The 13,008-nt window shown below is 45.3% G+C and overlaps 1 protein-coding gene across 3 annotated transcripts in view; it reads left to right on the top strand.

The window, feature by feature from the left end:
* The window catches only part of SAP130 (Sin3A associated protein 130), a 111,180-nt gene that overhangs the window by 82,122 nt on the left and 16,050 nt on the right, over positions 1-13,008 (top strand). For all 3 annotated transcript variants that reach the window (XM_079782624.1, XM_079782622.1, XM_079782623.1), the window contains exons 16-18: positions 6,302-6,657; positions 10,603-10,851; positions 11,349-11,474. In XM_079782624.1, the coding sequence (XP_079638750.1) occupies positions 6,302-6,657; positions 10,603-10,851; positions 11,349-11,474 (731 nt within the window). The remainder of the gene's footprint in view (positions 1-6,301; positions 6,658-10,602; positions 10,852-11,348; positions 11,475-13,008) is intronic.

The following is a 13,008-nucleotide window of genomic DNA, read 5'->3' as shown; positions in this document are numbered from 1 at the left end:
CATAGAATGCAAAAATAGTATTGTAATACATTTTTTTAAATTTCAACGTAAGTACAATTTACAAATATAATAAATAAAAAATTATGTATAGTATTTTATTCTTTGGCATATTTCTCATTTGAGTGAATTTTTTTAGTAGATTGCTGTCGTTTAAAAGGTCATGAATTTGCCGTAACGTAAGTCGTAAGTGTCACTTTCAAGGCCAGCACTAGACTTTTTGCCGCCACTATAAAATATAAATAATACGAGTACTGTCTGCTAAATTCAAGAAAATTTATGTATTTATGAAATAAATAAATAAATTACTTACCTAAATTATCTGAATAGCTGATTTGTAAGGACATCACTTGTTTAACTAGCTTACTAGCACGCAGTACGATGTGTATCGTCTGAGAGACAGTTACAAAATGTTTTCGTCGTTGCCAATCCCCAAAAATGCCATTGTTCATTAAGTCCAAACAATGGTGGTCGAATTCTAACAACTGATCAACAATGCGAACTTTGATAAGCAGTTCTCGATCATCAGTTCTCAACAATTGTTTGTTATTATTAAATTTTAACATTATAAAATTAACAAAAATAATATAAAACTCATATCCTGGCTAAATAGCCACCTGGCCGCCGAAAACCGTATATTCCCTTCCCGTTCTCCCGCCGTTCCCTAGCTTGTCGTGCATTCTTTCCAAAAATCGGGACTTTTTTAAAACGCCGCGGGACGCGGGACAAATTGTTAAAAATCGGGACTGTCCCGCCCAAAGCGGGACGTCTGGTCACCTTAAGGAGCACCTTTTGTGCCAGGGGAAGTGCAGAAGAGGCCAAAGTTTGACACTTCTTTTGTCAGAAAAAAATGTATATTCTACCTTCACTCTTCATTCTGTTTTCTCTTGTTGAGATTAGTAAATTATACTGCTCTATCTTCAAAGGACTGATCATGGCCTCTCTCATCTCTACTACTGAGAGTATCCAGGGAGCTTATTTGTTCCATTATAATGTTTCTCAGTTCTATCATTTCCATTAGGTTTTTTTATAACTTTGATGGCCTTACTGATATTTTTCTGGTTTTGGTTTGTTGGTGTCTGCATTAGTGTCCAGCCAGCTGATGGCTACATCATCTCTCTAAGTGTGGTTTTCCTGACTTGAGTGGATAGGGTTTTCTGTGTGTGCCGGGCATCGGAGGCATTCTGAGACCTACGCTTACGTACCAGCTTTTGTTTAAGCACCTCAGCACCTGGGGGGGGGGGGGGCGGAGCAGGGCCTCAGGGCCAGTGGAGGCGTGAAGTCCAGGCTCCCTACCTGGCTCCTCGCAGCACGGAGGGCCGCCTTGGCCTGGCAGGCTCCCACGCCGCCCTGTAACGTGTGTCACTCGGAAGCTTTCTCCTCTTGCCAGCTGCCCCTCTCTTGGCTCCGGAGAACAGACTTTGGCTGGGGCACCCTTTGTCAGTGCCCGTGGGCACTTCCTGCCGCCGCTCCCGAGCCCTCAGTCTGGGACTGGAGGCCGCGGGAAACCGTGACTCGGCCTGCTGAGCGCGGGAGGAAGGTGCCTGTGCCCTTGGCCTGTAACCCCGTCCTGCCCGTGCTCTTAAGTGGCAGAATGGCTAGGCGAATTTTAAATTGAAAATCATCTTCTTTTTAGGTGATGTCTTCAACTTTTTTACAGCACTCTCTTTTTTTAAGTTGTTAATATGAAAATCTATAAATGTAGAGAAAAATATTAACTGGATTTAACTTTTAACAATTTACCATATATTATCTTTTTTGGTGCAATTAAGTTACAGAATTTCACTTTTAAATATTTCTTGTGCATTTTGACAATTAATTATGATGTGTCTAGATGTGGGTTTCTTTTCATTTATTCTACTTTGAGATTGGTGAACTTATGGGTGTATATAGACTCATGGTTTTTGTCACATCTAGGGAGTTATTGGCCATTATTTCTTTAGATATTCCTCTTGCCCCTTCCTCTCCTTCCTCCTAGGGGGCGCATGTTGCTGTCCCAAAGACCTCGGGGCTGTTTCTTCTCCTCCCGTTCTGTTTTCGTTTCTCAGACTGGGAAATCTCAATTGACCTGTCTTCGTGTATCGGGTCTTTTCCTTATGCCTGTTAAACTATGCTTTTGAACCTTCCATTGACTTTTTTCCTTTCAGCTTTTATATTTTTTCAACTTAATCTATTTCATAATTTCTTTCTCTGTATTGACATTCTCAATTTGCTGAGACATCATTTCCATGATCTTTTTTTTTTTTTAATGATGTTCTTTAGCCATGATCTTCTTTAGTTCTTTGAATTATTTAAAATTGCTCATTTAGCCCAGTTGCTCAGTGGTTGAGCGTCGACCAATGAACCAGGAGGTCACTGTTTGATTTCCAGTCAGGGCACATGCCCAGGTTGTGGGCTCGATCCCCAGTAGGGGGCCTGCAGGAGTCAGCCGATCAATGATTCTCACTCATCATTGATGTTTCTATCTCTTCCTCTCCCTTCCTCTGTAAAATCAATAAAAATATATATTTTTTAAAAGTTTTGTGTAAATGGGATCATAATTATTATGTGTGTATTGCATAAATTATGTATATTGCATACAATAATTGAATGATACTGGCTTATATCCACTCAACATTTTCTTTTGAGATCCATCCAAGTTGCAGCTTGTAACAATAGTTCTTTTTTGAGTGGGCAGTGTTGCATCATAGGAATGTACAGAATTTGTTTATTTGCTTATTGAAATACATTGGGGTTGTTGCTAATTTGGGAGTATTAACAAATAAAGCTGCTGTGGAAATTCCTATATAGTTTTCTTGGTGGAAACACGTTTTCCTTTCTCTAGGATAAATCCAAAGAGTGCACTAGCTGAGTTGAATATATTTTTAATTTTATAGAAACTTCCCAACTGTTTTTCCAGAGCGGCTGTACCATTTTAAATTCTTACCTGCAACATATGAGATTCTTTTATCCTACAACCTTGCCAAATAAATTCAGTTGTTTGGCCCTGGTTGGTGTCCCAGTGGTTAGAGCATTAGCCTGTGCTCTGGGTTGAGGGTTCGATTTCCAGTCAAGGCATGTACCTGGGTTGCAGGGTCCACCCCTGGCCCTGATCTTGAGCGCCTATGGGAAGCAACCAATCAATGTGTGTCTCACATCTATGTTTCTCTCTCTCCCTCCCTTCCACTCACTGGGGGGAAAAAAAAAAGGAAAAAATATCTTGAATGAGGATGGATGGATAAATAAATAAATACATTTCCGTCTTTAGTGCTAGGATCCCTTTTGTAAATCTAGTTGATTCACACCCTTTCATGCACTTGGTGTTATAAGGTTTGTAAATTTTACTTTTACCGTCCTCATGGGTGTGTGGTGCTGTGCATCCCGGCTTCAATTCACATGTATCTCATGACTGACGGTGTGGAGCATCTTTTCCTGGGCGATTTGCCATCTGAATATGAATCTTTATGCCAATAACTCAACAACTCCTCATTTTCCTTCCTTCCAGCCCCTGGAAATGACCATTCTACTTTCTTTTTCAATAAATTTGACTACTGTTGGTCCCTCATACAAGTGAAATCATAGAATATTTGTCTTTTTGTGATCAGCTGATTTCACTAGCATAATGTCCTCAGTGCATCCTGTCTGATGTGTTCCCGTATATTTTTCAATCTCCACTTGATTTTTTCAGCCTCTCGAAATGGTTTCCATTTATTGTGCTAATCATAGACTTAGCCAGGACAATGGAAATTTAGCACAAAAATAGGGAAATAGGCACAGGAAACGTTTTCCATATTAATGAAGCTCCGTTTATCAGTTTTTTCTTTCATGGGTTGTGCTTTTGTTGTTTTTTGTTTGTTTGTTTGTTTAATATATCTTATTGATTTTTTTACAGAGATGAAGGGAGAGGGATAGAGAGTTAGAAACACCGATGAGAGAGAAACATCCATCAGCTGCCTCCTGCACACCCCCTACTGGGGATGTGCCTGCAACCAAGGTACATGCCCTTGACCGTAATCGAACCTGGGACCTTTCAGTCCACAGGCCGGCGCTCTATCCACTGAGCCAAACCGGTTTCGGCAATGGGTTGTGCTTTTGGTGTCATGTCTGAGAACTTCGCCTCCGTCTAGGTTTTCTTTTGTATTTTCTTATATACATTTTGCATTGAGGTTTAGACCATGTTGAGTCTATTTTTGTGTATGGTTAATAGGCTGATGTTGAATTTTTTGCCTATAAAAGTCTATTTGGTTTTGGTTTGAACTTAAGAGGTATCGTTTTGTGTTGTTTTTTATATCCTGAATTTTCAGCAATCTATATATATAAAAGTTTAAGCAACCGAACGACCTTTTGACCAGTCGCTATGACGCATACCGACCACCAGGGGCAGACGCTCAATGCTGGAGCTGCCCCCCGGTGGTCAATGCACACCCACAGTGGGAGTGCCACTCAGCTGGCTGATGGGCGCAAGCTGCCAGGCTCACGGCAGGTGAGCTCAGCTGGGTGGTGCAAGCCTCTCCTGCCCCCGAGGCAGCACTGTTGAGTGGCGGGGGCAGCAGACACAGTGGGGCGGGATGAGCGGGAGCAGTGTGGCGCCCAGCCTGGGCTCAGGGCTCCTCCCCAGCCGCCTGCTGCTTCACGCACTACTACATCCTCGGGTGATGTCAGACTGCCGGCTGGCCTGCAGGGATCAGGCGAAACCGGCAATCCAGCAATCCCCCAAAGGGTCCCAGATTGGGAGAGGTTGCAGGCCAGGCTGAGGGACCCCACCAGTGCACGAATCCATGCACCGGGCCTCTAGTAGTAATATAAGTAGGTAAATCTTTGCAGCTATTAAATGAAATATTTCACTTAAAAGTAATGTTTAAGAAGTTGTAATGACATTTATGAGTTGTTCTTATAAACCTGAGAAAACAGGCTCTGGCTGGTGTGTCGCAGTGGGCTGGGCAGTGTCGCGTGCACTGAAAGGTCCCTGGTTCAATTCTGGGTCAGGACACAGGCCCAGGTTGTGGGCTCAAATCCCCAGTAGATTACTTGCAGTAGGCAGCCGATCAATGTTTCCCTCTCACATTGATGTTTCTCTTTGTTTCTCCCTCTCCCTTCCTCTCTGAAATCAGTAAAAATGTATTTTAAAAAACTGAAAAAACAGGATGTACATTTTTAAACACTGTATTTGTAGCTGCTTTAGATGTCTGAAGTATCTCTGGTAAAATATACAGCCAAGCCTCATTTCTCGAATGTTTCCCACCTTGAACAATTCGGTTCTCCATCATGTTGTGCACAGAAAAAATGTCTTGGTTGTCTACCAAAACTTCAGTTCTGGACCTGACAACCCTTTTATGCTGATACTTCAGTATGACAAAAAGCATCTCTCAGGCAGCAAACAAAGGAGAGAAAGCTGCTGTTGCAGATAAATCTATGATCAGCACAATTTTAAAGAATAAAGAGGCCGCCCGAGTGCCAGTGTTGCTAAGCGTGTGACATGCTCACAAAACAACCACCACAGGCACGTAGGAGGTAGGGAGCTGCTGTCGATTGGATAAGTGGAAAGCAGTCAGCCGGTGACAGGTTTCTGAGGCAGTGACATAAAAACTTTGGTTAAGGCTGGTAGGGGGTGTGTTGATAAATTTAAGAAAAGAAGTGTTTGCTTATAGATGAAACAGTACATTGGACATGTACTGTACATAAGAAAAGTTAAAACATTCATTTGGGGGGTCTGGAACGCATTAATTCAATTTAAATTATTTCTAAGGGGAAAAAAGGATTCGTTTTTCAAACAAATTGGTTCTCCAACAGCCTTCCGTAGCAAATTAAGTTCGAGAACTGAGGTTCCACTGTACTGGTGCCTCTGGGTAGAGGTCTGCGTGTGTGAAGTGGAGGGAAATTACTTTTAATTTGTATTATTTTCTATCTTTGCCATGTGCATGAGTTTCCTCTTTTATAAGAGAAACTACATATGAAGTATGAATACAGTTGTAATCAATTAAAAGACCTCCTAAAACGCATATGCATTAAGGAATTCTGGGAGGAAAATGCACAACATAATGAAAATTGGTTGTTTTTGATGACGTAACTTTGATTTCTTTACTATCGACTTGGTTTTCTAAATTAATTTGTTGCTGCTTATAAAAACATGTTGGGTGGCGCAAGGAGAGGTATTTTTAAAACCGCAATTCCCTTTCAAACTTAAAGTTCAACTTTTAGAATCAAGAAATATTTTAGTTTCGCTGGGTTTTACAGAAAGAATTCGATCAGTGCCCATCCTCTAAGACGTTGCAGGTTAAGGAAGTTTTCTGTTGTTTGCTACATTATCTCTGCGTTTGTGTTTCAGTGCCAAACCTAAGTCAGAAACCCACGTATCAATGGCCACTCCAGCCACTGTGTCCATGGAAACTGCGTCCAATCCAAATAACGACCAGCCCACCATTGCAGTCCCTCCCACTGCGCAGCAGCCTCCACCAGCCATTCCCGCCCTGATCGCGGCGAGTCCCCCGTCACAGCCTGCGGCGGCCCTCTCCACCATCCCCGGGGCCGTGCCCATCACTCCGCCCGTCACCGCCATCGCAGCTGCGCCCTTGCCCGCAGCGGCCGCAGGTGGCAATCCCTCCTCGGGCCTGGGCCCTCCGGGGCCTGAGATCAAAGTGAAGGAGGAAGTGGAGCCCGTGGATATCATGAGGCCCGTTTCTGGTGAGTTCATTCCGGGAGGCGGTGTGGCCGCTGCCGCTCCCCTCTCCTCCCCTCAGCGCCCGCGCTTGTGCCCTCTCAGCCAGGAGTGCCGACCCTCCATCCTCATCTTGACTTTGCACTTTATTACTTGTTAATAAATGGGAGCTCCTTTTGAAAACTAAACCATTTTGCTAGTTTTATAATTTATTTTATTTCTTAACCAAAATTATGAAAAAGATTAATATTTCCCCAAAGATATTTACATCTCCTTCACGATAGCTTTTTGTATTCATTAATAAAATACTGCCCCAAAGAAGAAAACATCGCCATATAAGAGGATCGGTCGTCGCTAAGTCCTGCTATTTACAATTTATCTCCTGCCTATTTTTGTTACAAAATAAAATAAGATTTATGTTATTGAAAATACGCTCTTGATAAACTTTATGTGTTTAGTAAAATCTTAAAACTATTTATTACCCCTTTTTCCTCTTCTCAACTGTAAACTCTCTGTAAGGACAGATGACTGGAAGTTTTCTTTCTGTTTGATTTTGTTTTTTAATAATTTTTTGTGGATCTTGTTTTTCATAACTGCAAAAGTAACATTCAGTGTTAAGAAATTTATAAAAACAGACAAAGCCCCAGTGGAAAAAGCACAACTCTTGTCATCTACCAAATGTGACAAACAGTTAAAAAAAAGGCAGGGACAAAATAATAGGGAAAGTTAGGGCTGGAGCTGTGATATTTAAAAGACTTAAAGCAAGGCCTCCTGAGAAAGTTAGGGCTGGAGCTGTGATATTTAAAAGACTTAAAGCAAGACCTTGGGTGGAGACCTCAGAGCGTGGGTCTCGAGAACCGCTAGCAGGGTCGCCTAAGACCATCGGAAAACACAGATATTTACGTTACGATTCATAACCGTAGCAAAATTACAGTTATGAAGTAGCAACAAACATAACTTTATGGTTGGGGGTCACCACAGCATGAGGACCTGCATTAAAGGGTCCCGGCATTAGGAAGGTTGAGAACCACTGTGCTAGAGGGTTCAGAGCAGAAGAGAGACTGCAGTCCCCTGCATTTCGTTCAGACCACGCTGGCTGCTGGGTACAGAAAAGACGGGGAGCAAGGATGGAATCTAGGAGCTCTGTTCAGAGGTTATTGCATAAATTGCAGGGAACAGTGAAGGCCTCAACCAAGGCAGTAGCAACAGGAGTGCTAGGAAATGCGTGGATTAGGTATATTTTTAAAGCAGAGCTGAGGGTTTCTTTCAAGATTGGCTGTTGAGTGCGGGAGAACAGCATCCAGGTCAGGTCTCAGCCACGGGGAGCGCAGAGCTGCGACAGCTGGGAGGGGGAGGGTGCAGGAGGACCGCATTCTGTAGGAGGGCCTGAGGTTTGCCTTGGTGAGTGTGAGGTCTCTGCGAGCCTGGCTTTTGGAGTAGGACGTGAACTGCAGGCACGGAGGGTGAGCTGTCCTTGTGTATAAAACGTGTGGAAAGCCGTGAGTCTGGATAAGATCCCTTGAGGAAGGAGCGCAGATAAAACAGAGGCCGCTGTGGACTGAGCTTCGCGAGCCCACTGCGCTTTGTGAGGAGGGAGAAGAGGCTGAGCAACAGGAGACGGAGTGAAGGGGCCAGAGTGGAGAGAATACACTTGGAGTGTGTGATGTCCTGGGAGCAGGGCAGACATGTTTCAGGGACAGGGAGTCATCAGCTGGGTCATGTGCTGTTGAAAGCTCAGTTAAGGACTCATGAATGGACCTAGAGGGTATTATGCTAATATAATCAGTCCGTCTGAGATAGACAAATGCCATATGATTTCACTTATACGTGGAAACTAAAGAACAAAATAAACGAGCGAAACAGAAACAGGCATGGGTTGCCAGAGGGAAGGGGATTGGAGGGACTGAGAAGTATAGAGGGGCAGTTCCAGAACCGCCACGGGACACCGAGGCCAGCGAGGAGCCGTCGGTAACACTGCGGGTCTGAGTGCGGTGCCAGGTGGGAATACCAGTGGGAGCACTTTGTCAAGTGTTTGACTGTCTAACCACTGTGCTGTCCACCTGAAACTAATACAAAATAATTCTGAAAATAAACTAATTGGAAAAAAATTAATAAAACAAAATTTTCAAAAACAAGGACTGAACTGCGACCATTGGCTTTAGCAGCTGGGGGCTGCGGCGATGCTGAGAAGAGCTGTTCTCGTGATGACATTAGTCGAGGATGATTGGCGTGGGTTCAGGAGCAAGCTGGAGAGGAGCATTGGACCAGTGAGCGGGAACAGTCCTTGAGGGCTGTGTAAAAGGGAGAGAAAGGGAAGGGCAGTAGCTGGAGGGAAGGGATGCCAAGAGGAGTTGTTTTTTTTTTTTAATATATTTTATTGATTTTTTACAGAGAGGGATAGAGAGTTAGAAACATAGATGAGAGAGAAACATCAATCAGCTGCCCCCTGCACACCCCCTACTGGGGATGTGCCCGCAACCAAGGTACATGCCCTTGACCGGAATCGAACCCGGGACCCTTGAGTCCGCAGGCCGACGCTCTATCCACTGAGCCAAACCGGTTTTGGCAAGAGGAGTTATTTTTAATGTGGGCATTCCAATTCCATGTGGGAGTGACCCTGTCCGAGGAAAGAACTGATGGTACAGGAGAGAGAGGAGGATTCCTGGAACAGTGTCAGGGCGGGACACACACAGACAAGGAGATGCGTGGTCCCAGTGCAAGTAAGCAGGTATACGTGGTGGGGGTTTATGGGCATTTCCTGGTCGTTCCTTTTATTGTGTTCATTTATTTATTTGCAGTAAAATTGAAAGCAAGGTGATCAGCTAAGAGCAGGGCTGGGGGAAGAGGTGCTGGAAGTGTGAGGAGGGAGAAGGGTGACATGGCCGTGTGGAGAGAGGATTTAGCCTCTGCCCTGGGATTGCCCCGCAGCAGGAAAGGCGTGGAGGCTAGCAAGCAAGCCAGGAGACGGCGAGCATGTGCCATTCAGCGGCACAGGTGCGGGCTGCTTGGAGAAAGGACAGGGAAGCAAGAGAAGGCCCAGTGAAAGAATGAAGCAGATAAAATGGATGGAGAATTAAATCCAGTCATAGGAGAGGGATAAGCAACAGCAAAAAAAGAAGGTAGGATTAGTGGCTGATAGCTCCTAGTGGGGACGGGCTGTGGGAGACTGGTTGCTAAGAGGAGTGACCTGGAAAACAGCCGGTTTTGGCTGGAGACACAGGAGAGCTTCAAGGTGTGCCTGTGGGCCTGGGCGCCGGGGCAGGGTGGGGGCAGGGCGTAGGGACATGGTAGGTGGAGGCGAACTTTGTCAGGATTTGTAAGGCCCCAGGTGTATGATTCACGCCCGCCCCGGCGAGTGCTCCCCTCCCTGTGGAGGCTGCTTGATCGGAGGCTGGGTGCCGTGGGTGCCAGAGCGGGGGCTCAGCCCGCCTCCGCGCCGTCCTGCGCTTGCCGTGGCCTGTGCCTTGTTTTCTCATCTTTACATTGGGAGTCATAAAACATGCCTACTAATTCAGAGTATCTTAAGAGTATATGACTAAGCAGGTTAACTTCTAAGAATTCATGCTCAAAAGCTTGAAATAGTGGCTTGACCATGTGGTTTCTTGTTCCCCTTGGACAAGAAGCCCGGAGGCAGACGCTCAGAGGTGGTGTGTGGGCCCCATAAAGTCCTCAGGGTTGGCCCTGCCATCCCGGGGGCTGGAACCGGTGCTTTTGATTCAGGAGAGCTGCTCGAGGCTGGCCGTCACTCCTGCGCCCCACAAGAAGTTGGGCCTCCTGCAAGGACAGAGGTGCTGGGTGTTAGGTGTCAGGAAACGCCTGGCCGCCGCTGCACGGCTGGTGCTTGCCCGGCACCGGGCACAGAGGAAAGCTCCACGCGGGTCTCTCTTTCTGCTTGCTTTCATTGATGGGCAGCAGGGGACGGCTCCGTTCCGTTTGGGTTCTCACACACGTGTGCGCTTTCTCCCACGCAGCCGTGCCTCCACTGGCTGCCAGCACTATGTCACCATCTCTTGCGTTGCTGGCCAACAACCTGTCCATGCCTACAAGTGACCTGCCGCCTGGTGCCTCCCCACGGAAAAAACCTCGGAAGCAACAGCATGTGATTTCCACAGAAGAGGGGGACATGATGGAGACCAACAGCACTGACGACGAGAAGTCCACGGCCAAGAGTCTCTTGGTGAAGGCGGAGAAGCGCAAGTCTCCTCCCAAGGAGTACATTGGTAATGGCCTTTTGGACTCTGTATTGTCGTGTGAAGCTTTCCCACTTCCGTCAGGATCCACCCTAAAGCTGTTTGCGTAGTCAGATTCCACCATGGCTCACTTATTGAAATTGTACCTTGGGGATTGTGGTGAATCCTATTGAATAAAAGGCTAATATGCAAATGGACCGAACAGCAGAACGACCAGACACTCTGATGCGCACTGACCACCAGGGGGCAGCTCCTGTGTTGAGTATCTGCCCCCTGGTGGTCAGTGCACTCTCACAGGGGGAACACTGCTCAGCCAGAAGCCAGGCTCACGGCTGGCAAGCACAGCTGCGGGTGCAGGGAGTGGGCCTACGCCGGCAGTTGGGCATCCCCAAGGGCTCTCGGACTGCGAGAGGTCACAGGCTGGGCTGAGGGGACCCCCCACCACCACCGAGTGCATGAATTTCGTGCACCAGGCCTCTAGTATGTAATAAGCTACTTAGCATCTTCTTTTTGTTCCCTTTAAACAGATGAAGAAGGAGTGAGGTATGTCCCTGTGCGTCCAAGACCTCCCATTACTTTGCTTCGTCACTATCGGAACCCCTGGAAAGCTGCTTACCACCACTTTCAGCGATACAGTGACGTCCGGGTTAAAGGTTAGCTTTCCCCAGAAACTTCATTGTTAATGCATGAAATTGGTCTTTTACTTGCCTGTATTACAATCACAGTAGAACAGATAGGTTCACAAGTTTTCAGTTTCTAAAAAACCTTAAGTTTTTGTATAAAATCTGAAAACTTTAATGTTTAACTTAGATAAAATGTACATTTGGGTATAAAATTTGGAAAATTACTCTTTGCCTGAGAAAGCTATGTCTACTTTATTGGAAACTCAGTCTAATAAATAAGTGACAGCGTTGTTCTTAGTAAATGTCATGTGTTCCCAGCTCCTCAAGTGGCGGCAGATGACTCCTCCGCCCCATAGAGTGTGGGAGGAGCTGTGCTGGGTGTTTGGCAGGGTCCATTGGAGTTCCGCGGATGCTCAGGTGCACGTGCATCATAAGCTCCAGGGCGTTTTATAAGCTCCAAAGGACCGCCTTTATCTAACGTGGAACTCTTGCAGTGGTCAACATTAACTCTTCTTGTTGTTGAACTTAAGAAGAACATTCTGATAAACCAGCATGTAATAAAAATGGCTGGTAGCACTTTGTAAATATTGGTGCTGGTAGACTGTAAGTGTCCTTAATCTCAGGTACAGTCCTTGCACAGAGAAGTGTAAGGTAGCGGAGGGTCGGTCATGTTTCCCGAGGCCTCATATAAGTCTACTGGGACCCGGCACTGAGGGTTTCCTGCGGCCTCAGGGTTAGCAAGCAGTTCGGTCTCTGAAGCAAGCATGTCAAACTCAAGGGCTAACACGAGCCAAATAAGCAAGGTTGAAGTGTATGTGGACCACAAAAAAACAAAAGCTTCAATTTTCAAAGAAATGTAGGTCTATTTCGATAGAGAAATGCTAAATACAAAGGGCTGAAATAAATGAGTCATCATTAACATAAAATAACTGAACATTTTAATAAAAATTAATATTTTTTCTTGAACATTAACTTACCAGACACTGAATAACTTCACAAATTAATAAGTGTAACGCAAATAAACCTGTTTTTCTTGTTCTCCAAAAGCGAAATATTTCCTGTTGCACACACCAAATAAGTCAGTACAAGATTAATGACGTCACCATCGGCTGCTAAAATATTCGCTGCTGGTATTAGTGGGGAGAAATGGTGCGCCTGCGCAGAAGGCGCAGAAGGGAAATGAATGCAACACGATTTATAGTGATCAGTCATTAGCGAACATTGTAGTTCGTTATTAATAATTATGTACAACAGGATATTGTAAAAATTAAGTTATGAAATTTTTAATTAAAATGTTTCTTACATACCGTTATATTGGCTGGACTGCAAAAATATTCGTTAGGGACTGCATCCAGCCCGCGGGCCGTGAGTTTGACATGCTTGCTCTGAATGGAAGTACAGAAGTGGCAACGCGCTCCCGCTTTTCTTCCTCACGAGTAGTCCCTGAGGCGTGAAGAGCAGGTAAGATTTCCAGAGGCAGAGAGTGTTGGCCGACGATGGAAACAGGGTATGGGCCACTGACCTCTCCTCATGCCAAAATTCCACAGCCTAGAAGTTAACATTT

This window comes from Cnephaeus nilssonii (genome assembly GCF_951640355.1).
Source record: "Cnephaeus nilssonii genome assembly, chromosome: 10".
Lineage (NCBI taxonomy): Eukaryota > Metazoa > Chordata > Mammalia > Chiroptera > Vespertilionidae > Cnephaeus > Cnephaeus nilssonii.
This window is presented reverse-complemented; position numbering and strand designations above follow the sequence as displayed.